This window comes from Myzus persicae, unplaced genomic scaffold, assembly GCF_001856785.1.
Source record: "Myzus persicae strain clone G006 unplaced genomic scaffold, MPER_G0061.0, whole genome shotgun sequence".
NCBI lineage: Eukaryota > Metazoa > Arthropoda > Insecta > Hemiptera > Aphididae > Myzus > Myzus persicae.
Genome location: NW_019103005.1, coordinates 215,339 through 242,929, shown reverse-complemented (window position 1 = coordinate 242,929; position 27,591 = coordinate 215,339). Strand labels below are relative to the sequence as shown.

The window sequence follows — 27,591 nt, the reverse complement described above, 5'->3', positions numbered from 1 at the left end:
TATGTTATTAAAATTTTAAATTTGTATTGGAAATTGCAGGGTATATTCGAATGGGAATTTCATTACTCGCATCAACATTACCAATTTATTTCAAACTATATAGCTGGGGTGTTACGCCAGTGCTGTCAGCCGATTAGCTATTTAATAATACATTCATATTTATTTGTATAGATTTATATAGTTTATTATAATCAATCCGTTAAAGCTCTGCACTTTAGTTTTTTCGTTTTTTCCATATAAGGCACGATTTTCATGTTTATTTATAATAATATAGATTATATGAATACATTATTATGTTTATTGAATATTAATCCATTAGAGCGCGCCACTTGTAATAACCTTTTATCTTTACTTCCTGTGGCCGGGAAGTATAATATTTTGTGATTTTCATATGGATACTGACTTTCATCTGATCCGGCTGAATAGCAATGTTGAATTTCAAGCGAATCAGGCGGGTAGTTTAATGATTACGAGTGTGGAAAAAAGAGACATTCATTTTTATCTATATATCGATAGATTACTTATATAGATATTATATATGTATATATTATTACAAAGGTATTATAATTATTAATTTATCGTCGTCTCACCGACTTCCTTCCACGATCAGCGCTATGGAGAGCCGTATACGTTTGCGCAAAAACACGATTATCAACAGGAGCACGACCAGAGCGACGGTCGACACGACAGTGAACACCAACCAGGTGGACTTTTTGTTTAGTTTGGAGTTCACGTAGTTGCTCCAACTCTGTCGTCCGCCACCCGTGGCGATGTCGGTCGGCTCTCCGTCTTCCGTCATCGCAGTCGCGGTATCGGAGTCGCCGAATGACACGTATTTCAAGTACGATTCGTAACTACCTGCAATACAAGACAACAGATGCATTACAATTTTGCAAAATAGAAAAATCTGCCCAGAACGTTATTTATAACACTTTTAAAGTATTATTTAATCGTGTATTATATAAAAACAGCCACCCTTTGTCGCCGCTGTATACTCTATTATGATATACCACTGTACCATCTTCTTGGTTAGGTTGGGGACGAAGGCGGTCACTATTATATTGCTATAATACTTATAATATATAACTGCATATCAAGTGTATAATACATCATAAATACAGTATGGTCGAATATCCCATTTTAGATAACAATTTAAACAAATTAATATATATCCAATTATCGTTTAAAAAAATTAAGTCCTTTTAAATAAATTAAAATTCTACTATTAAATTTGAACTTAAACATCATAATAATAAGTAATATTATTTACCTAATTAAAGTTTAAAACGTGATAAATTTAAATTTATTTTATTTTTTTGTGTTCATATTATAACTTCAATTTAGTAAAATAAACTTGTGGTAAAGGGTGACTTTTCTGTGTACACTTAATTAATGCAGTACCTATAAATAGTTATAATACACTGTGCTCAAGAAGTTTTCTAAATCATTTTAGATCAATTTTATTTTGCTTGTTGGAAAAGTGAGTAAGTGAAACTATTAGTTATTATTAGGTGCAGTGTAATAAACTTAATACGCACTACAAATCTATAACTCACCAAAAGCTAATAAACCCACAATGGCCCACATTGACATCCAAACCATTATCCAACTGAACCACCTTAGCAGCAGGATGTATGTTAGACTGAGAAAGATGGCAATCAACAGACCAACAATGATGTGTTGGTAGCTTTTTTCTAAATCTTCTATTATATGTTGACTGGCCTACGAGTACCATAAACAATTTAAATATTAATTGTTGTTAGATATTAAAGGAATTTTTTTGTAAGCGTTTATTGTTTATATAATTTAAATTAGATACCTACGAAAAATATTTTATTGTTATACAATATACATATAGTTTTATGTTTTTAAGTACATACTTCCTTCGATACTTTCAACCAATCGACCATAGCGGTTCCGTCGATAAAATTGCTCATCGCGATATTGTTGGAATTCAAAATTTGTTTTAGATTCTCCAAGTCACCGCTTAAAGTAGGAATGCAATAATTAAACACTGAAATCGTTTGAAAAATAAATTAATAATATACTCGTTGACGGTCATACAATGGTAACATGGTATTATACATTGGTTATAATTATTACATATGCATAATCAATATAGTTATATTTAAAAGATTCCGTCGAATTATCTACATATGTATGCATAGGTACTAGGTAGTTATTGTATTCGAAATTAGGTCTAAAGATTATTAACTTGAAAAAGTTCTAAATATGCACTGGATATTATATATTATGTTTATCTTATCGATGCCATCTTGAAATATATACAGATATTATTGAACAAAAATGCACCCAATCCATAACAAATAAATAATTATTATCTCTTATCGAAAAATGCGTTTTTTATTTGTTTATTACGTGAACGTAACCTGCACATCTACAACACTATTAATTATATTATTTATATGCATGTAATGCTTAATACTCACGAATTTCACTCTTAGTAAAATATTTGGCACATAGGTTGGTCGATGTAAAGTTTTTCAGCACTTCCTTCGAATTGACCAATTTATTGAGATCGGGAGAGACGCATATCAGAGTCTTCTGTATGGCCGGCCAGTCGACTTGAGACTCCTTAGAGTCCAACACTTCTTTGACTGACCATTCCGTGTTTGGACAATTTTCCACGCATACCTTTCGGAAACAGAGAGGCGGCTTATAATATTATACACATTATTTTGAAATAATTTTTGTGCTTGCGATGTGCAACGCATACGTCAGTTAGATCAGAAACCTATCCCCAATAATAAAGGTATTTCGAAACTAGAACATATTTTATCCACAATATTAGAAAAAATATGGCAATGTGATATTTAACAGTAGATTAATGTGTTGTAAATTGTAAAAACATAGTTTTTTTTTTTTGAAAAGTGATAACCAATGTCTATTTGGGAAATAAATATACCTAAATCGTTTTAAAAATGCTTGAGTCGAATGTTTTAACTATTTATACCTGAGGAGTTTGGCACCCGTGGACGAAAATCATTGGCGACGTGCATTCGGTTATGTCAAAGAAGAATAGGTACGGTTTATCAGACACGTTCTTATTACGACCGCACACTTGACCATTCGAATCTGACGGTGAAATGAACAGCTCTTGATCCGAATTTTGGTAAGCTGAAAACGGAAAATGTTGTTGATATATGATAGGAATTTAATGTAATATAATATATACAGTATATATTGACCATGCATTCACATCCTAACACTTTTTTCTTCAATAATGCAGTTAATCAAAATCTGATTTTTGGAATTTCGTAATCCTTAGGTAAACTATATTTATTCTTGAGATTTTTTATACTAACTTAAGGAGAGACATGTAGAGATACGAACTTCTGATTTACAAATAATAATCTTATTTTTCTATTATAAATTATTAATCAGATAATTTTTCTGAACATTTTGACGTATTTAAATCAAAATTCAAGTAGTTTTCTATAGTTGTTTAACTGTGTGTACTAAGGATAATAGGCCAATGATAGCTGATAGAAAATACTGGGCTTATGGTGATTTTAAATTTTAGTAGTTAATATTAGTATATGGACATTGAATATTTATCATTTGTGAAAATGGTCCAAGTATAATAAATACTCGGTCCAATATTACATGTATGTTTTATATTTTTGTAAACCAATTTTAAGGACTTAAATACTCAGTATAAACATTTCATGGTTATAAAAATAGTTTGTTTATTATAAATCAAGTAATTAATGGGGAAGTTAATACTTAAGCTATAATATCGATTTTTAGAGAAGCTAATCCTTTCCGAATTTTCCCCTTCTCAAAATGCGCTTATGAATGTTGTGCACTTTTGTAAGAGTATTGATTATTGTTCGAAGGTTGTATGCTTCTTCCTTGTAGCAATTTTCAATAACAGATAAAACTGCAAAGGTGCAGGTTTCTTGGACAGAAATCATTATACATATATTCTCCTTATATTTTGATATCTATAGTTTCAGTTTTTAGAATTTCCTTATTTACCAATATTATGGTGAGAAAACGTGTGTTAATATTTAACTGCAATTATATATTTGCAAACCATAAAAGACATGTTATGTTTATAATGACGTTTGTAAAGTTCTAACTTAAAAGTTAAAACCAAAGTCCATGGACATAGTTTTACAGTGGCTAGCATAAAGTTTATTTTAAAGTAAATTGTATACGTACCATAGCTGGCCAATCCCAACCAGCAGGCTATGAACACGCCAAAACCGAGAAAGCACAAGCAATCCGTACACGATCTCTTCTCGAGGGGTTTCTTCCTGTTTGGACTATAGGAATCTGCACACAGTAACGCAATCGCCACACACAATTAGTCGAAATCGTTAAATTATAATGTTATATACATGACTGATATTCACGTAATTTAAAGTGATATAACCTAATAACCTATGTGATGTATCTTACATGTATAAAGAGCCTTGTCCATCCAGAACCTCAGAACTTTTTTTTTAAATTGTCAAACAATTAAACGTTTAAGCAAAACTCATTGAGTTAAAATAATTTTATTTTTTGCGAAAAAATTCTTCTCGTATTCCCCCTTTTGATATTAATTAGTTTTTACTGATACGCCGCGTCATCGATGGACGATGTCTTATAGTTACTATCGCGGAACAACACTTACTTTGATCCATTTTTTTTTCTGTTCTTACGCGGTCTATCTTTAGCTTTTGACTTTCATCGGCATGTTGTTTTCGGAGGCTCTTTGAATTCTAGCCCTCGGTTGTCCTGCTGCAATCACACATAATATTGTGTTAATATTTTAATGACTTACATGGTAATAGAGTTTGCTATACTTTTAGGTACAGCATTTGTGAATAATGATATTGATATGATATAGTTATAATATTATAGTGAAAAGATCACCGGCAAATGGACCACATTTTTAAAACGTTTACGAGATTTTTGCATGACTGCCAAATGACGATTCACAGTGCGTCATACCTCTTAATTCGTACAAATTATAATTCATAACAATCTTCACGATAATGTAATAGGTACATTAATTTTATTTACGGACGCGTCAGTCGTTTAATAGGCATGATATTTAAACGAGCGCGTGCGATACTTCAATTATTAAGTTGCAGTTACCGGAGACGATTCACAATTATGAATAAATTGTGCATCGCCATAATGACTGGTATTTAGAACAGTGGAAATGTAAAAAATAATAAGAAGAAAAGGTAAACGCGCGTTCGAACCAGAAACTGTGAGAAAATACCGTAGCAGTATCGGCAATAATAAACGGTCGGATTTATCGAACAGCTGTTAGAAACTACTTTCATTACTATATAATACAGATTGCCATATTATTATAATAACGTTCAGTCCAACTGCAGTAGCGTTAATAAATAATAATAATATGTACACATGCTTGTAACATATTATATTATCTAATTAGTGTTTTTGTAATCACGTCGGAATAAAATATGTTTAAGCGATTGAAGCATTCAATTAATATCTCTGTTTATGTTCTAGTATGGGTAAAAAAAAATGTTGACGGTCTGATACGTTCATGCACCTGATGATTCATTATCTCAACAGAATTGTATTACATTTCACGTCATGATCCATTCAAATAGAATAATTTAATTTACTTTACTCATAATATTCCTATATATTCTATATGGACGCGATAAGTTAAATGCACGTGTAGTACGCACAGTACTATTACTATATTGGTATACAAAACCACTGTAGCCACTGTAGTTAATTATTATTAGTTTAAATAGACCCTATAGTTTTGATGTCTATAAGGCTATATTACTATTGAGTTAAAACACATTTGCATGATATGCGTTATGCGACGAGCAATAGACGAAACGCTTTGGGTTTGGTCGATTTGTTAAAACGGCCGTCTGATGGTGTTTATAAATCGCTTCCTCGGTCCCCTATAATACAAGGCTATTTAAACTGTACGTAAATATTTTTTCCCCAAATACTTAATATGTTATTATATTATATTAAAATATGAAGACATATCTATCGGCAGACAGCAACAGTTTTTCGTTTATTTTTTTTCTAAATAACTTTACAGATATCACAAACATGTTTTTAGATTTTCAAACTGTGTTTCTTAAAAGTTAAAGTAACTCGAATACCTGTGTCCACACAATATAAATATTCATCTTATTTTATCATATTTATTTATTTGATTTCAAAACTACTAACAAGTACGTAGTATTCTTAGTATCCTTATAATAACCATCTTGAAAATTATACCGAACAATTTCAAAAGCGTCTCGTTAAAACGTCTTGTTGGGTAACAATGTAACATCAACTGTAATGATAATGTATTTGGAAATATATTGAGCCCTTTACGGTACCTATAGACTATAATTATACTATTCATGTATAGATTACAGTTGTATTATACTTCAACTTATGTTGATGAGGGAATACTTATATATTGATCCCATCTACTAACGTCATAAATATAATATACAGATATGTATAGACAAATTATTATATTAATTTATAGTAAACATTAAAATACATAATATGGCTCCATATAATTTTATAAATCTTCGTGAAATGTAATTTTTATTCTCATCTAATTCAAACGTAATAATATTACTTGACATTGCAAAATGTAACTATAGAACTACATTCCTAGTTGTTTAATTGTTTGAAAACATAATGTTTCGAGAATTAGTTCTTTCGATTACTTAGTTATTAATATTATATTAATATATATAATATTCTCCAAGCAATAATTGTTTTTTTTCTCGTTCAATATATTGATCACCAAATGAAACCAACAATGGTCGTACATCAAAATAAAAATCATTTTCGATGTTATATTAATCTTGATCGCACGAGATCGTAGATCAATATGTGCACCATGTATGGTTAATATTATATGATATCGTTTATAGAAATGAAAAATTACTTTTAAAATGACTGGTAAAACCTTGAGACTCGAAGATTCTGTATGGTATATAAATTATAATATACCGGAAGGGCGGAAAACACCGGACGCTTGCCAGAACAAAGAGTATATAGTCCAGAAATAGTCGAATTATTTGTCAAACTCTTATACAGCGATGTATAACGTGGAGTACACCGCGAATCGCGACTATTCCGTTTTAGGATTTCATCGAAACGTCTATATATACCTGTCCTGTCCGTCAAGAATCGAAAACATTTTGGCTGACGACCATTATTATTTTTGTTACGTATCGATTATAATTGTTGCACCTCGTCGATCCGTAAGAACGTATTCAATAACATTGCGTGCAATATTACACCAATTTCAAATAATTAGAACTTTCGACGAATATTACACTTATATGTTATATTATTACTAAAACACGCAAAATCAAATTCTAAACGAATTTGTTACAATTTCAAATAGAATGGGTATTAAAGTATATTTCGAATGCATTATTTATAATAACTCATTTATTGTGCGATACGTGAACGATAAAGTTTTCAAAAATGATAATATTATATTAAACACTATATTATTATGTACCTATTTGATGTGCTGTATTACGTGTTTAGTAGTTAAGTCAAAATAATAATTTATAATATATATACATGCGAAATAATAAACAGACATATGCTTATTGATTATATAAGTGGCTTTTTGAAAAATACATCACGGTTTTCGATGATCGTTTTTTTGTATTATACTATTGTCTATTATTATGGTTTATAATTAAAAAATATTACTGTACTTTTATAATTTTATATTCATTAATCTTTATTGTATTATAAATGCGATTTCGTTAAGTACTTAATTACATTGCCTATTTAATGCAAGGTGCAATAAACATGATCTCGATTATGGGTTACATTTATTTCGCTGTCAAAAGAAAAAAAATCAATTAATTAAAATAAAAACTCTTAACGAGGAAATAAAACGGTTTTTATACATTTCTATAGTTATTATTATTACGTTATTGCAGTCGTTTCGCAGCGATAGGTAAATAATTGTTCATACACGATACACAGGACCTCTGTCGGCTGCCGTAAAATAAACATTAATATGTGTTCAATAAAATATAATAAACAATATTAAAGAACTTAAGTCCGAAGGTCATTGATAAGACGATTGAAATAACGCGCTGGTGGGTTCTTTGTCGCGTGCCTTTGTTTAGAAGTCGATAATAATTATTGCATTTCAGAAAATGTTATTGTGCACAAACTAATTATATTATTATTTATCGATAAGGAATACGAATAATTCGTTTCAATTTGCAAATTAATTGTCATTAGACTATTCTTAATACGCATAATATAGATTATGAATAATTCAATATTATTTATTGTTTTAATAAAATAGTGTAGAAGCACTCTCGCAATGTCATCGGACACTGCAGATTGGACTTACCGAATTGTCAAGTAAAAAATATTCACTTTAGGATAAAAACATGATAATGCAAACGTATCCAGTAGATCGAATTTATTAATTAGTATCTATGTGATGACTGATGACACTTTGAAAAAAAATATCAACCAATCGCTCGCATTAATTTAAGAGATCTCTACATCCATATAGGTGATACTACAGAAATCGTACAATTACACGAAATGGCCGATGGTCGTTGTGGCTAATATTACAATATTATATACTTTTTCATTGATGAATTTTCGAATACCATCACTGCATCTCACAGTGGTGTGATCAATTTGATTCTATCAATTTCTAGGAGAACAAATTTATTTTTCTATTATTTGAATTTATCATAGTGAAGTTCTGGTATGAGGGCGATTGATAATGGATCTTTTTTTATCAATTGTGTGGTTATAAAAAACCAAAAGAAGATCATGGCCATCTGGGGGACAAAAAACGATAATAATCGCTATTTTCCGATTATAGAAGGCAAAAACAATGCATACAAATATTATGTTCTTTCTTACCGTTTAAACTTTAAATGTTTAATTAATAATAGATATTGAAATATTGTAAATATATTATAATATAAATTAAAGTCAGTGTGAAGTCTTAATTTTACGAAGTATAAAAATATTTAATTTCAAGTCCACTTGGGATTAAAATGTATCCAACTGGCAACTATGCGTCTTTCGGTCACTGCAGTATAAATTATCACTGCGATACACTTTAATACCATAATAGAAGTATTCAAGAAATATCAAAAAAAGTAAATAGTACCTATCTATATAAAGTGTTTTTCTTTTTACAGGCTGCTAAACTTATTACATTTGTTCGAAACGGCCTTATACATATAAATATATAATAGTCTTTACAGAAATCATCTTTAAAATTTGCTTCATATAACCGATCGTGGTTGTATTACGTATATACAACATATGTTCCGATAAATTAAATATACCTATTATACATAACAATGGTCTTTGTTGACGGTTACTTTATATATTACGTAAATATAACAATTGCAAATAATTAACATGCAATTACCATACGATTAACGTTAATTTGCATGGTCTTTATCAGAAAGTTCAATAGAGTAATGCAGCTATGCAGTTATGCAGTAGAAATATAACGTACGTCATTAATTACTTCTTAAGAACTTACTGAATGCTCCATAAAGTCGAATACATTATACTGTTTACAAATCACAATAGAACTAAATCATGTTATGTGAACGTGCTCAGCTTACGACGCATTGATGCTGACCGACGAGCGTAGGCTAAAAATAGCATTTCCCTTTTCGACCAAATATTCTTAATGAATGATCCCCGTTTTGCCCAGAACAGCTTAGATCAGTTTAAAATCAAATTGACAATGATTGATTATTGAATCAATTATTCATTTTCGCGATTTTCGGTACAGTCAATATTATTAGTTAACATTTTTTCTTTGAATTCGCAAAATTGTGTTAAATGTTAGAATATTACAAAATAATACTAGATAATGTACACAATTTGAAACTGAATCAAAGAACTATGGTTTTTCAATTCATTGCCAGTTCAATTTTAAATTTGATTTAAACCTTGTCGGGCGAAACGAGAATCATTTAATGATATTGGCATAACGAGTGTCTGGAGAAAAAAAAAGTCCCGCCTTGAACAGCAGTTTGTTACTTCTCTTTTAAATGGGTCTCTGAATGCTTCACATTTTCTTAGAATTATAGCATTTTTGGAATTTGATCTTACTCTATCTACAACGAGTTTTTTTTCTCTGTACTAAAAGTTATACCACTTAATACTGTCATAAGAACTCCTTAGAGCTCAAAGCCTATACCCCCTAACTCCTAAGCAACCTGTATTTTTGTATTTGTATTTGTATATTATGATATGTATCTGGCGTCAGGAGTGTATATTCCAATAAATTAATAACAAAAAAAAATATATATATATATATAATTATACCGGAATCGTGATATTTTTGTTTAATTAATAATTATTAATTTGTGTCCCTTAAAAGTCCAAAGGTCAAAAGCCCAAAAGTCCCCACCAACATCCATTCTTTCAAGATATAATATTTAACCCCAATATTACTATGTATCATCAATCAGTCCCCATCTTCATTTCAATGATTTCCTTAATTGATTCTACTGCAGTTTCGCTAACTAGCTTCTTCTTCTTTCTTCCTCCCTTCTTATCTTTTAATGAATAATATTTTATTAATTTTTTCCCCCATTATATACGTAATTGTTGAAGTGAATGTATCGATGAAATATAGCTACTTGCTGATATTTAATTAATAAACACATTCTGTAAAAAAAAAAAATGGAAATTTCTCTCCAACTCTTACGTATATTATAGGTACCTAATAATATATGAGTCTTTGCGGTACCGTAGTTAAAGTTTAAACGACCACGATGACATGATATTACTTTGAATAAACAACGGCTGCGGCACAAACAAAAAGATTAAGAAGAGAAGCTCCGAGCTCGACGTGTATATAATAGTCTCGAGAGACTCGTTAGTTAATATAGACAAGTGCGGTCGTAATTTCAATAGACGTTGTCGTGTAGACTTTTATTGTAGTGAATGCGTAAAATATACCCGTTATTAATAGTATAGTAATTATGGCTTTGCTGTCGGCAATACATCGCGCGAATTATGTTGTGTTTGACGAGGAGTCATAAGGATCGTTCCTGCAGCACTCCGATATTACTTCGGAGAGGTATAGAACGGAAATACAAATTAAAGCTTATTTAATTCTGGGGTCATTCTGCGAGCGGGAATGGTACATGATAGGTCAGCAATAATAATTATAAGCGGTGGCCGAGAATACATTGCTAAAAACATCTTATGCTACTGTAGAATAAAGATATATATATATATTCTACATCAATTCCATTACCTAGCATTACATTTTGCATTTTGTGATTTGCAGTGAGAAATAGCTCTCTGTTGAGAAATTATTATTAAGATGTCAAGCTTTTCCAGACTGTGATCCTTACTACTAAGGTTAGGTTAGGTTATTTCGCTCAAAAACGTCATGATTCAACTACAGTTCATGTACTCGTCATATTATAATAAATTATTGTCAAACAGTTTTAATCATAACAAATACAAGCGAACAGTAATACGATTTTCTAAGATAATTTATAAATTACACGCATAATGTTATAACATAAAGTGTACGTTTATCGCATAGGTAACCGTAATTAACTTTATGTAAGTGTAAATAATGTTCTACGTACAGTATAGTACGTAGGTATAGTAAGAAATAATAATACTGTATATGGTTTATATGACAATTTTTAAATACCCGGTGACTCAATAATTCTGAAAACCGTGGATTATCTGACGGATCGATATTTAATTTGCCTATAAAAAGAATATTACGTGTTATTGATTTAATCACTAAAGTCATCGAGAATCTTTTAAAAGTTTTGAGCAATTTAGCGTAGTATATTTACCATTTTGATAAGAAATTAAACCTATGACGCTGCAGTTCTAGGTATTCCTAGTTCGACTGATAAGAATATAAAATAAATATAAAAAACTCTAGTGGAATAAATGTGAACGTCCTAATATATCTATAAAATCGATCTGATATAATATAAGGGAAAATTACTTAGCAGGACCTTTCCATTCCTGTAATCAGTGATGTAGTTGGGTTCTTAGACCTACATTTGGGAAGAGGGCAGGATTAAACATAGAAATTGGGTGACACTGACTAACAAAGAAAAATTTTTTTCGGAAACAATTTACTGATCTATAAATCTGGAGGGGGTTGTTCACCTTGGAAATTCGCATCGTCCAATAAATTTTACGGTTACGTGCAGGAGTAATTAATAGTAAGTTATCTCCCATTTAAACAATCATACCGTTTAACAAAATGATACAAATACTGAAACTGAATGTTTCAGAAATATAAATTCAAAAATGTGTGGAAGTCGATCGCAAGATGACTTGATGAGTGATGACAAAATCAAAACTATTTTCAGAATTACTTTTGCTTTATAAGATCGATCGGTACCTACATTGAAAATAGTCAAATTCATACACTCGTATATTGTCCGATATTCGATAATGATACAATATCACCACTTTCAATGTCATTAAAATAAAATATATTACTATTCGTTCTTATCGGTATACAAACAACGAATAATTTGAATGCCGAGTCCTGCTGTAGTAGGTAGGTATCTATGTACAGACTTCACAAATAATTGATTTTTAAGTAGTTTATATAATAATATCTACATCACATTATATTGTTATATTTTTAATATACATTATAATAGGTTGGTACCTGTATTTCAGTCCATTAATAAATATTATTACTAATAATGAAATCAATACCGTTTTACAAGAGATAAGAGAAACTCATTCTAATAGATATATGTTTAGTAATTCATTGGAAGATGATTTGTACCATTTAAAGCATTTATAAAATTTCTTAGGCAGACAAAATTATATGGTATTTTATACCCGAAGAAAATGATTTATTGGCTATTGTACTATCATAGAAAAATGTAGAAGGTGAATGGATTGTATGAATTGTAGATTTGGCATAGTTGTGAAACATACAAAATGTTGTGGGTCAATTATTAAAATTTTAAACTGTTATAGTATCAATAATACGAGTACACGCATAACTCATAGTTTATACGTATCAGTAATAATTTTCTCGATTTAAATGGTCAATATTATAGTATTTATTTTTTATTGTTTTAAAAATTAATGTTATAAAGAATATATATATATATATATATATATATTAATTATTCTGTCCGTGTGTATGAGGCTGAACTACTCCTAAACGGCTGGACCGATTTTGATGACATTTTCGGTGTGTGCTTGAGTGGGTCATTGAATGATTCAGATTCACAATTAGACCCAATAGGCTCAGATAGGGATTTTGAGATTTGAGATGAACATTTTTGTTTATAAATGGTCGTTTTTAGTATCATGAGAAATAATTAGTAGAAATTACTATTTTTTTTTTTTTGTTATGGTTGTCATTAGTTACTCAGACAGATGAGGTAAAAGCATGCACACTTATGCAAATCGTAACGTTTATGATTTCGATTAAAGAAATTACATCTTACAACAAATATGAGAGTTGAATGTATAATTGTAGCTCATATATAGGTACACAAAAACCTCTTAACTAAAGGGTTGTTCACTTTTAAAACAGACATTTTTTTACAAATATAGTTATTAAAAATACAAATCTTTAGCCTGGACAGCTAGTATTTATATAAGACCAGCAATATATTATATTGCTTTCAACGAATCAATAAACTTTGATACATCTAAAATAAATTAAAGAACAACGTTTACAAGATCATAATTTTAAAATTGAGTTTGACGAGAGGTACATGGTATAAAAATCACTATTCGTCGTAATGGCGTGGAGATTATACCTATTATTTTAATTATTACTTAAATGACAATTTACAATCTGTACAAGTAGGTATATTACAATGAGCAAATAATATGAAAGTTTACAATGACTGCATAATAAATAGCATGATAAGGAACTCAATACATTATTATCATGGATGCGCGAGTAAAAGAAAATATCGCTGTTATAGATTTTATATATTATAATGCGGACACATAAAAAATAATCGTAAATTTAAAATAATGTGACATTTATGCATGCATAATTATTACGTACGAGATACAGATCATCGGCTTTGTCATCCAACAGGTACTTTGAGATATAGTATAATACGCACTGTATGAGAATTATCACATTAATGAATTCAGTTAGAATTTAATGTATTTTCAATTAAAAAAACGAAAAGAATCACGTTATATCTTTTTAAAAACAATAAAGAGACTCGTGAAATGTAGTACACAATATAATATATAAGCACCTTATAAAATATTAAAATATAATAATATTTGGCCTCCGCGAGTACGGCGTGGGTACTAGGTACCTATATATATAGTGACGATTACTTGACTGAGAAAATCTATTAAGTACACTCAGTTAAGTAGCTCACTCAAATGAGAGATAAAAATCCCAACCATACAAAAGATAACCTATTATTGTCATAAAATCGAAAAACGTGTTAATCCGCGAGTTGATGCGTCATTATATACACTATACGGTGTGAAAATAGCGGAAGGAGAACAATATTGTTATAGTATACGAAACGCATACAATTTTTTGTTACTTGTTTATACATGCGTAAACAATTTTATTGTTATTGTTATTGTCATGTACATATTACCTACATTAATATCTATAATATATACTGGCTACTTCGCGCTTCTACTACAACTACAAATTGTCTGTAAGGATATAACAATTAGAATATTTTAAGAAATATAATTACAGGCATATGATGGCTGGATGAAAATTGATATTATTTATGGATTGCAGCGAGAAAAAGCTTATCATTTTAATGTTTATCTAAACACCAGCTAACTAAAAGAATTAATATTAGCTAATATTTTCAAATCAGAAAAGTTTTTTTTTTCAATTCCAGAACATTTTTCTTTGAACTAATAGTAACAACATATTTAGCATGGATATATACAGAATGATTCACCAAACATGCTCACCTCCGTTTTTTTGTCTTCAGTAATGAAGAAAATAGAAAAGCTATTCAAAATCTAATTTTGGAATTTTAAAATGAACTTTAAAACCATTGTTTCAGATTATTGGGATTTTTTGTATTATACTTATAATATGATGTTATAAAGCGTCCTGTGCAAAAATAAACTACTATTTTTTAAACGAGACCCCCTCCCTTCCCTCCCCACTAGCATAGAACATTCTTTGAGTAGTATAAAAAATCTCCAGAGTTTAAAAATATGGTTCTTAGTTAAAATTATTGGAATTTGAATAAATTCATCATTAAAATATGATAAAAATAGGAAGAACATGATGGGTGAATAACCCTGTATATAGAAAACTTATTAAATGTCATATATGTGACCTAGTGTGAAGTCATTAAGCTAATCTCGATATAATTTTTATTAGCCAACTTAGGATATCCATATAGGTCATGTAACTCACCTTTTATTTATTTATATGTATATTGGATAATATCCATATTATTATACGATATACGTTCAAAATATGAAGTTAGGCTGTAAGAATAATAATCCTTAAATTAGTATAAGTACCATATTATAATATATTTTGCTTCTTGTTAGCTGTTTTTATTTATGGTTAACTAAAAGATTTATATGAGCTTTATGTGGAGACTGCACGTCTCGAAATTACAATAAAAACATTTCCACCTTAAGTCGGTACATATACGGTCGTTTATGTACACATATAGCTATATTATTATAAACGGAGCCAATATAAATAACGACAATTGGAATTCCAAGTTAGTACCTTCCGAAAACAAATATTATATACATAAATGTCGACACTAGATGATCTTCGGTAGGAACTAAAATACTGAATATCTGGAATATCATATAATTTATGATAAAATACAGAGGGGTTAAAGTGGGGGAGAGACGCAGGAAGGCTCAGTCTCTCTACCTCTGACGACGGTTAAAAAGCGTCCCCTCTAACAAATTAGGATTTTATACATTAGAAATTATACATACAATTATATATGAAACGCTTAAAACTAAATGGAGAGATTAGTCCCCTCTGGAATTTTTTCTCACTTAAAGCCCCTGATAAAACATTAAAAATTATACAGTAGTCCTCAACTAATAGATTTTATAAGTTATTGGTACTATTGAACATATAGTGTAATTTATTATTGTACAATACCGAGTGATCCATTTAACACAAGACATTCATTATTTCAAAAACTTTTCACGATTTAAACATTTTTGTACATCATTTTAAACTTTTTAAGTGTTGAAAATACAGCATTTTTCTAACAAAAAATAACCATTTTCATAACAGCATTGAACATGAATTTTAATTAATTATTCCTTATTCAGTAGTGAACCAATACATTCTGAAGGGTAGGTACCCCCAAATTTTCGTCAACTACTCTGCTCATCTAATCTTTAAATACTTATAACTATAGTTAAACCTTGTCCAGTATTTGATTTTTATTGTTCAAAATACTCCGAATTTTCCTGCTTATAAGTATGAAATAAAAAAATTATGTTGCCATTCAAAAGAGTAAAAACTTAAGGAATGATAATCATAAAAAAAATGATAAAAATAACATGTTTTCCCGAAAAACGTTCTCGTTTTTTAAAATAGTAAGGCGGGTCTTAGGTTAATGGATCATACCGTTATTTTCTCAATATTTTTACTCTTTGTAAATATATTTTGAATTACGTAATATCACTCATGTTCAAGCTTTTCTTATGTGAAACGCCCACTCATTATTTGTTTAACTACTGTCTCTTTATATTCTACCGATTTACTTATTATACATACTGTATTGATCGTAAATTGTCATTAAATAAACAAATTTATTTATAAAAAAATTATGCTATTGCACACATGTTAATATAATAATGTATTAGTATTTTCAATATTATTACATTGTCGCTAATAGTAAAAGAATATAATTTATAGATTATATGGAAAACATTAATATTTCAACAATACCTATTATAATTTTATTATTACGGTATTATCATCACTAGAGTAATGGAAAAATCTAATACTTCGGAGTAAATACGCGTTTATATAACGTTACTACTTAGAAGTTATATTAAATTATGGTAAAAAATGGGTTATATTTTGTTTAACTGTGGCTTTTGTTCAATGTATATTGGTGTGTCGTGTGTGTGTGTACAACCAAGAGAAAATCACGATATTGGTATTGTTTTTATTTTTAAAAAATATGTCGGTTTGTAGGTCAACCGCAGCATAACTGAATATTGTGTAATTGCACAAACTATATATTAAAAATTAGAAAATTTCTTAAACGAATATCACACTCTTTAATCATACAAATTATGTTAAATACCTACGGGGCAACGTTCGGAACATAATTGAACAAGTGAACATCATTTAACAAAACGATAATTGTACATTATAAACAATCCGTTTAACCCTGTTATATTTAATATTGGAATGAACTGACCTATTTACAAATGTTTAAATTAAGAAAATCATCTAGTGAATTTCAATAATTTTTTTGAAATATTTTTATTTTAAAATGCTTATAACGTGGCTATATAGTGGGTTCAGGGTACTCTTAACTATTACGACGTATGTGTTAGAAAAATGTATAGCAGAAATTTCCCCGTACAAATCGAGAATAATAATATATGTATCATACATACTCATCAACGTTTGTTTGCAAGTTTGAACTGTTCTGCCACGAAATCGAAATCAGCCCTTGAAAATCTGCTTTAGCAGTCTCCGTGAAAACCCTATTACGCACCTGTAACACATACAACGCACAATATTAGTTCAATTATTATTTTTAGACCGATTATTTGAGCTTGTTTATGATGTTTTGGAGTATATGGTTTGTTATTGATTATATTTCATGTAGAAGAGGTGCTTTAATAAGTGTAATGATCGTAAACCTAATTAAAAAATGAACACAGGTAAATACTACGTGTATAGTGGTATTCTACGACATGGATAATGAGGATTCCTCATACTATATAGGTACATGTATTTATAAAAAAAACTTCGTTTTTAATGTTCCAGTTTTTCAAATTAATATTTTTGCTTATAAATTACCGATTGTCGTCACATTACATCACCAGTTTTTTCGCTTTGTAGACGAACTATATAGTCATGTTGACATACATTTTGTATAGGCACAAGAGTGCAAGATGTAATTTAATAATTTCAGTTGTTCACACCATCACATGAATACAGATGAATTAAATACTTATAGACTATAGTAATAAAAAGTTATACATCGTTAACATAAAACAATTTTAGGTAATATTGTATTAATTGTTTAGGGCTAGTCATAAGTAAATATTATAGTTGTGTTACAACTCTTTATAAATCAGCTAATAACGAGAAATATATCTTTGAAATATTACCAGTGGGTGAGAGGAAGTTAGACCTCTATGATAAAAACATAAGCAATCATATTTTATATATTTATTTTCTTTTACATACAGATATAGTGAATTATGTACCATCTAGTACCTACTTAATTTCATACATTGTATACTCGTATTTATATTATAACAACCGAGGAAACCAGCTTTTATTTTTGTAATTACTATCTTTCACAAAATGGACATGTGCAAATTACCAACTGCAGTACCGGAAACAAAAAATGTTAGTACAAAACAGTGTTATTACACACTTTACGCTTAAAATTATCTTTATAGAGTTGATATTATATATCTGTACGAAACAATATTTCTGTAAAGTTATGGCGTTTCAAATCTATAAAAAATGATTTGTAAATGCAATCGAAAATACGGCAAAACACCACCGTGGCGGTACCCTCTCCCTCCTCATTCAACATTAGATACGGGAAATAACGATGAAACACTACCTATATAAAATGTATTTGTTGTAATAATAGGTATCTGTGCACGCACACCAGTACACCACCCCCCAACAAATGCTACCGTGGGTCCCTTATTGTATTCACCAACACAGTTCACCAGCTTCTAGGAATACACATACATACTTAAATTATTAAATGGTTTTTCACCCCTTATTTACGTACTCGATTCTCGTTTTGTTTCTTGGTCGACGATTAAACCGCGATCAGATATTTAAAGTCGATTGAACCCGTATATATAGTTATCGGTTATTAATGCACTAATACGGTGTGCAGTGACAGTAATTGCTGTGTTTCTTATTACTGATGAGTAATTAACTACATTGTTTTCGCAAGCCCTATGGTATCACTGCACCTGAAGAGAACGACTTCACGTGCCCATATTATGTTATACATAATATTATAGGACTATAATGGATTGAATGCATTTAAAACTATACAAACGCATTGAAATCTCTAAAAAATCCAGTAAAAAATCTGTTTAATAAGTATACAGTATAAGATTCAAAATTTAAAAAATATAAAAATCCCTCAAATGTAAAATGTACTATATTTATAAAATGTGTGTAAAAAGTTTTGACTGATGGCGGAAACTACTCTAAAAATATCAAAAAAGTAGGTATTAAAACTAAACGAAAAATGCAAAAATCGCAAAATTAAAATTTTAAAATCAAATTCATAAATAGGTGGTTAGCTAATTCAAACTTTGTTATAAGGAAGCTATGTTTTACACTTATAGTGTAAAAAGCAATGAACAATACATTTTTCTACGATTTCTCAGCCATAATTGTTAGTTATTACTTATATAGAGCCATAGAGGTGGTATATGTATAGCCTAATGTCGTACCTAACGTAAATAAACTGTTGAACGTGTTAATATGGGTACGCACACACTCGACAGTTAATCGCTATCGTCATATTCTTTTTGTGCTACACTTTTCCATCTGAAGATAAGTATATGCAGACGAGAGAAACAGGCTGGACAGCTGCAGCCTCTTCTACGGTCTAATATTATTTAAAAAATATTTAGTAGGTATATTATAAATTGCAAATATTAAACAGTCATATTTTGAAACACGACTGATAATTTATTAAAATTATATTTAAAAACACAATAATAATTGACCACGGTTTGTGTTATCAAAAACTATGCACTCCCCCCCCCCCCCACAAGCAAGGTCATGGATACGGGCACCCTCCCGTGTATACGAACGCTGTGCCCTTTTGTATATTTCATATAACACCTATATGCATTTAATAATTACGTATTCGTCCGCAGAGTACAATATTATCTAATGTGACATATAGCGGACCCTTCGACAAATTAAGAAATACATCGTTGTGGCCAGTTGTTTTCCTTATTATTTACACTCTCATTGTACAACGCACTGCGAGGTAATATGATATGCCCGCTATATTATTATAAAGCACCGGATTGAGCGGATGGTTCGTGTGTGCATATATTAAAGTAGATTGCATACCGTATAATATAGGTATACCTACTGCATAAATATATAGTAACAGGTTAGGTGTACTCGTGAAATCATGTAAGCGTCATTTAATATTATTGTGTGTTGTGTTGATGTTGGGGAAGATTTTTTTGCGCGTCGTTGATATTACCTGTTGAGGGGCCTGAATAAAATACTCACGACCCTCACCCTATATAATATTGTACTATGCGTATATAATACTGTAATATATATAACGCTCTTGAAATCGTCTTAGCGAAGCTGTTGGTGAACAATGGAACTTCGATTGTGTTAAATAATTATATTATGATACCACGTGTAATAATCACGATAATAATCACGTCCGGGGTGAATATATTATATAAGGGTGCCACGGAGCCTGAGATTATATCTATACACTTTCTCTCATTTTTTGGTTGGATAAACTACTTATTCTTTTTAGCACCTTAAACTTTAATCTATAAGTATTTACTGTCCATCTTTTTTTGTAACTCAGATTGATGGTATTTAATTTACATGACCTATAAATTATTATGGCTTATGTAGAAGCGCTCATATTTTGCGAGCCCTACTTCCATTTCCATATCCGCCCCAGATCACGCGGTGCATTTGCAGGATTACCGTGAATTGACATAATATTTAAAGTTGACTTAATACATTTATGATGTTTTATTGCAAACATACATTTTTGAATAAGGTGGACATTCAAAAACGTTAATTTAAACTTAATAAATAATAGGATATCCTTTATTTACTGAATATTATGTACTAATACTATATAATATTAGAACAGGTTCCACTAACCCGTTACATTTTAGTTAGTATGATGAATATATGTTTTATGACGATAAGAATAATGCTGGGATTTCCCGGATTTCTAAAAAATAAATAAAACTACGATTTGATACACATTTATATTGCTGTAGCTGTGAGTCTGTGTTGCGTCCTAACAATGTATTCGGAAATCAAAATATTAACACGTTTTAACGGAGGTGATTTGACACATTTACTATATAGTTCTAAAACAATACGTATATATTCTATCTTACTTATACAGAAACAAGAAAAAAATATATTTTAATTAAATAACCAACACACAACACTTTGAAATATCAGAAAAATCCAAAATTACACATTATTGAATATTAAATGTAATGTTTTAGAATATGTATATTAGACATAATAATATATTATAAAATATAGCATTCTACCCAGTACCCACGATTGGCGAGGTCTTCACCTCAAACAAATTTCTAAAAAAACGTGGTATTTCTTATCGATTTTATAGCTATACCACGCAAAAAGTTCTAAAATATTAAATAATTTATTTTATAAATTGGTTTTGATAATCCATATCATGTTGTTTAATGAAATACAGTTTAAAATATACGAACAATTAAAATCAAGAAATTTCTTTTTATTATGGGTGTGTTATTTATGTACGTAAAAAATATCTTTTTTTTAATTTTAAGACGGTTTTAAGTGATGTATGTGTTATGAATTATGCTTAGATAAAAGATCAAATAGTAATTGGTTTATAAAGGAAAACAATTAATTGTAATTGTCTTATAATACCCATTCTGGATAGCAGGACGTACATTTCTTTTAGAGTTTTTGGCCATCATTTTGCAAGAATACTGTCAGTGTCCAGTAAACTGCAGTGCAGTCCACTTCCAACGGTATATAATTATAAATTTATAAATTATGATTAGGCCGTGAATTTTTATGTAAATAAGTATATACGTAGTTCTATTTAATGTTTCGCAGATTTCTTTATTCTGATTAAAAATGATCACGTTTCATAACTATCTACCTGAATAAAATAAAACGTATTCATTTTTACGAGTTCTCGAATATATTTTTGAATATTTTACCAATAAGTACATATTTTGTATTTTTATATTCAACTATGTAAAAACACATTGATTATAATCATTATTCTGTTCAAATTATATTCGATCTTTTGCAAATTGTAATGATTTTTGAAATCACTGTATCGGTTTTACAGTATATTATTCTATAGCCGACTACGAGTTGGGTCGCATAAAAGTACGAAGAGTACAAAAAAATGATTATACATACCTACCTATTAAATACTTATTTTTGTTAATTATTTTTTAAGTAAGGATACTTGATAGAGATAAAATGTAATTGATTCAAATTGTAGCACATATAATCAAATATGATTATTTATGAATAAAAATGACGAGTCTCCCCCCCCCCTCATACACACACATAATATATAATATGTGATAAACAATGTGCGTACCTAGCTAACATTACTGACCTTTACTGATCGAAAAACGGTTCAACTAAACTTGTCAAAACTATAAACGATTTGAAAGGCTCTTTTTAGTCTTTTTATACTTTCGTCCGTCCACGTACGTGTATAACTATATACAAATATAATTGCCCAACCTAGGTAATTGACCGTTATATAATATCAGCAATGACTGTGGTTTAGGAGACAAAAATCATTTTGCAACCATTATACGTAGCATAGTGACTCATCTATCATAATATTATACTATACACTCGTATTATGCCAGAGAAATATTAATCATAATGGTGTAATATACCCCGATAATCGTTATCGTTTTCGGCATTATAATGTTATATTTATACTCATTAATCATAACTATACGAATAACGATAACCACGGTTTTGTTGTTGAAGTATCAATCTGCGTGTGCATACTGATTACACACTATAATAAGACGAAAATACGAATATTATGAGTTATGACGAAATGTCTACAGCACACCGGCGCGGCTGGTTAATGTCACCTGCAGCCTGCAGGTCATACGCATTGTATGTACCTACCGCGGCATTATTATATTTTGTTGCGATGCGTGCGACGACGATGACACACGCCCTGCACTATATAATATTTTAGTATATATGGTATTGTATAGTATAGTTTACAGTATTATAATAATTATTATACTATACCGGTGTAAATACGGGAAACCGTAGGCAGGTATTATCATTGTGTGCATTGTAAAATATTTTATTATAGGTACTGTGTGTTGACACATCGTACGGATTATAAGAAGAAAAAAAGGGTACAGACAAAAGCAGGCGGCCACGTGGAGTGAAACGAACGGATCGTGCTGCGGTATACAAAATATTAAATATATGACGTATTATGACGTGCATATACAATATATAGTTCCACGAAGAGACAGGTAAACATTATTAGAGTTCAGCAACTGAGCAAGGTTTTTATCCGGGTCATTTTGATTTTTAAACGTTTTTAAATTCCATTTGTTTTTAGCCATTATTCCAGTTTATCTCGATCAAGATGATATAATACATATTACTGAATTCACAGCCTTATGAAGAGTTGGGAAAAGTTTTTTGTCATTTTATTGGTTCGCGACGGTGATTTTTCTCCTAATAATATTACATCGATATACAACGGTACACACTTACAGGTGGAGAGAGTTTTTAAAAATCGATTTTCAAGTATGTATGTAAATCAGCTAGTGTTCCAAAACTCGAATAAGTCCTATAAATAAACTATGAATTAAAATTGACAGAAAGTCTGAAATCATCACGACATCACCTCAAAAAATGAAATCGGTCCAGAGTTTAGGTATCATAATATTACCAAGTTCAAATAATATGATGTACCTGATGGGCCCAATAATCAAATAAAATAAAACTACAAACAATAATATTTAAATATTTAGCACTAAAAAAAACATCATAGTAAATACTATTTATACATAATATATCGTCTATTCTATAAAATTAGGATTGATGTAATCCTATACTGATATAATGGCCTTTATATAAATAAGTTTCTGTGCGAGCTGTAATAACTAACAGATAACAACTAAGAAAGGTATCTAGCACCTATAACGATTATTATCTATTGAAAAAAAAAGATTTTTGCAAAAATCATCTCTATAAATCTATGCCCCTGGATAATATAACACATAATTTTAAGTATACAAAACCACAATTTAAATAAAAATATATATACAATCAATAAAAATAAATATTTTACAACCAAATTCACAATCTTTGTTGCAGCTATTGAATAAATCCAAAATCCGGTTTTGGATTTTTAAAATTTGTTGATTTGAAATCTTGCACCGGGCGTTCCTATAGAGTCCAAGCGTGCAATAAGTAATAACGTTTATATTTAGTATATGGACGTACCTATGTGGCATTCGTAATATTACATTTTATCAACATTTTTGAGCCGATGCAACACGCAACGGAAAATTTAACTATTTTTTTTTTTTAATTTTGTTATTAAATCGTCCTTTTCATGTATATATTGAGATAATATTTATCACTTTACGCTATGCATAAAAAGTGGAATGTTGCAGATAGGGAGGGGGATTGTGGTAACACCTCGAACTCAATCCATATACATTACTCATTATTATAATTTACATAAGATCTCAACTGTCATATACTTATATCACAAATTATTACATTTAAACAATGTTTATATTAGGTCAATTCAAATCTTACCATTTAGCCCGTTTTGAAAAATCCCAAGACATGTCGGCAGAAACATCGAAGTGCCATTACAACGGACAGGAAGTACAACGGAAAGCAGAAAGAATCGGCTCCATGTGATGCATACAAGTTAAATTTATTGCTACGGTGGAGACTGCTCGAAAAAGACTGACGAAAGACGACTCGACGTCGGTGGTGCGGTGAAGTCGAAACGAAAAACGCAGACAAATAATAAACATACGCGTGCGCCGAGCGTAGGTTTAAGATATACGAACTATAATAATATAATATATTTTAAAAACACATCTACCTACGTCACAAAACCCGAATCGCGTAAAACGATAATAAATACATATGGCCGATATAATTTGTGGGCGTTCAATGTTCAATTACCCAAAAGCACCAAGTGACAATTTTTTTCATTGGAAATCGAGTTTTTAAAACTCCGTACTATACGGCAAGTGTTTATCCGAAATATTATTATATTAACACAATACGAGTAGGTAGGTTCTTGGCAAGGCGTATTGGATATCATTGCATTCAAAATTTGTACTAATTGCATATAGTAAAATGGTAAATAATTGGTCTTTAAAGTTTAAATACCTACTTTACAGTTAAAAAATTAAAACCGTATAATTAAACTTTAAAACACGAAAAAGTAAAACTATTTCAAAAATGCTGTTACATCGTAATTTAATTAATATAATTATAAGTTTACTCAAATAAGACATTTGTAAATTATTAAGAGCATTACTTTATTGTTAATACAATTTGTCCGAACTCAGGTGATCTCGATCAATTATCATCAACATCGAATATATAGTGATTAGTGGGCAGCTCAATAGAACTTGCAATATATTATACTTCGTATTATACGCATATCTGAGGCGGAGACTTAAACAGATTCCCGCCGTGAGAGGAACGTAATAATATATTATTATTTTTTTTTTACAAAAATTCAAACAGAAAATTTCAGACATTCACTGATTTCATATTATTAAAAGAGCACGATAATGTTATGACTTTTTTCATTAAGCATCAGACTCGTATGGAATGGGTTTTTACTCTTTTTCAAAAGATTTATTCGCTAGAAATAGCTATAGCTGTAGATGTCTAATGACTAACCACATTTAGATACATTATATTCAATACAATAAACAGAACAATACAGTAGAAATTAAGTAATTTTAAAGCAATTTAATTCATACTTTTGCAAAATAAGATAGTAAATCTTGTAAAATAGTTTTTTTCTGAGTTACAACTACACAATAAATTACTATTATTAGAATATATATGAATTTAGTCACCAAATATTTCTGTCTTGTATTGTTTATCCAATTAATAGTCAATGGCTGCGTATATAATTCAGTAAATATCTATTTTTTTTGAACATTAGTCGTATTTACAACATAATCGTTAATTTTTGGACACCGTACCTCAATATTATACTGTAACATTCCAATTGATAAAGAAAAATGAAAAATAAACAAACAGTAAAGGTGACCAAAACCATAAGCATTCTCAAGGTAGCCGACCGGACATCGAAAAACCCAGTGCATCACTATCGCGGGGACACACATATACCGCCCATACCGGTAAGAAAAAAAACAATAACCAATGGGCCTGGGATGTGTCAGAAAATCCTCATGACTCTTGTTATTTAATGATATTATTTTATTTATATAGCAACGACGATAAACAGTTTTGGGAAGATTGGAAGAACTGTTCGCCGACAGAAGAGAAGGATTGATTATTTTTTATTCCGATGGATTTTAGACTTGGACGTAAAATACGCGTAAATATATTATTATAGTAACATGTGATACTGTTATTATTATCATCTGAATACGACCTCGTTAACTCCACGGGCTGCTGAGAGACCAGTACAATGATATTGTACACGCAACCTTCCGACGACGCTATGTGATTGAGTGATTCATCCAATCATTGGAAATTTCCAGGCATCACTCGTATAAATTATTACAATTATTTGTACACGAGGACAATATAATATAGTATAATATAGGTACAGGATGATTAACTAAGAATGTTCATCCCCTTTTTTCTTGAGGATTCTTCACGATGATGTAGTTATTCAAATTTCAAAGTCTGATATTTAGAATTTGAAAACACAATATAATATTTTAGCATATTTTCAAACTCACCTAACCACTTAATGAATTTATTGTAGAAATTCAAGCTTCAGTTTTTCTAATAACTCCTTCCCCTTTTTTGAGACTGTAAATTATATATAATGTATTGATTATGTATTACATCGACATTTTCAAAAAAACTTTACTCACTAAATATTTATTACGGTAAAAATGGAAGTTCTCAAGTGGAAAAACATTTATTGATCTCTTTGTGTAAAACAAAAACTGAATACAGTTTACAAACAACACTCAAATATGGATACATAACCCATTCTAATAAGATACACATTCACAACACACAATCACGTTATGGCCAAAAACGATCCATCTATAAATAAATCCTGCACAGTGGATATTATCCGTTAAGCATATCGAATAGGGTATCAAAAATATGAAGGTATGGGAAACAAACAACAAATAGGAGAATTATTGCAAACGAACTTTTAATCTAACATAAATATTATCAATTTCTTAAAAGAAATTAAACTGTAGGTACAAGTGTACAACTGAATTCGAGTTAAGATTATAATATATTGTAAATATATTATACATACAATTTTAAGCTAATGACCTTAGATACCAGTGTTTTTTTGGATAAATACAAAAGAGTAAAAAAAAAAAAAACAATTTGTCTATTCAATTTATTATTATTATCTTATCGTTTATTGTTAAATGTTATAATAGATGAAGAGA

General features: G+C 29.8%; 1 protein-coding gene and 1 long non-coding RNA gene across 7 annotated transcripts in view; one reads left to right on the top strand and one right to left on the bottom strand.

Annotated features, from left to right (window-relative positions):
• Positions 1-27,591, bottom strand: part of LOC111033551 (CTL-like protein 2) — a 46,060-nt gene that overhangs the window by 4,469 nt on the left and 14,000 nt on the right. The window contains exons 2-9 of one of the 4 annotated variants that reach the window (XM_022314337.1): positions 17,596-17,696; positions 4,646-4,752; positions 4,189-4,302; positions 2,975-3,138; positions 2,451-2,655; positions 1,881-2,014; positions 1,557-1,722; positions 591-858 (exon numbers count right to left, since the gene is read on the bottom strand). In XM_022314337.1, coding sequence (XP_022170029.1) covers positions 591-858; positions 1,557-1,722; positions 1,881-2,014; positions 2,451-2,655; positions 2,975-3,138; positions 4,189-4,302; positions 4,646-4,655 — 1,061 coding nt within the window. In that variant the 5' untranslated portion in view covers positions 4,656-4,752; positions 17,596-17,696. Of the gene's footprint in view, positions 1-590; positions 859-1,556; positions 1,723-1,880; positions 2,015-2,450; positions 2,656-2,974; positions 3,139-4,188; positions 4,303-4,645; positions 4,753-14,038; positions 14,338-17,595; positions 17,697-27,591 lie in introns of those variants that run through there. The other 3 variants (XM_022314339.1, XM_022314338.1, XM_022314341.1) reach the window with 3 other exon arrangements.
• Positions 20,099-27,423, top strand: LOC111033552. Of its 3 annotated transcripts, none has more exons than XR_002604429.1 (6): positions 20,099-20,192; positions 23,286-23,454; positions 23,544-23,734; positions 24,741-24,999; positions 26,142-26,340; positions 26,432-27,423. It is a non-coding gene; the product is annotated as an uncharacterized LOC111033552 (long non-coding RNA). The 3 variants fall into 3 exon arrangements; XR_002604430.1 differs by lacking the exon at positions 20,099-20,192 and adding an exon at positions 22,499-23,170; XR_002604428.1 differs by lacking the exon at positions 20,099-20,192 and having other exon boundaries at positions 23,182-23,454.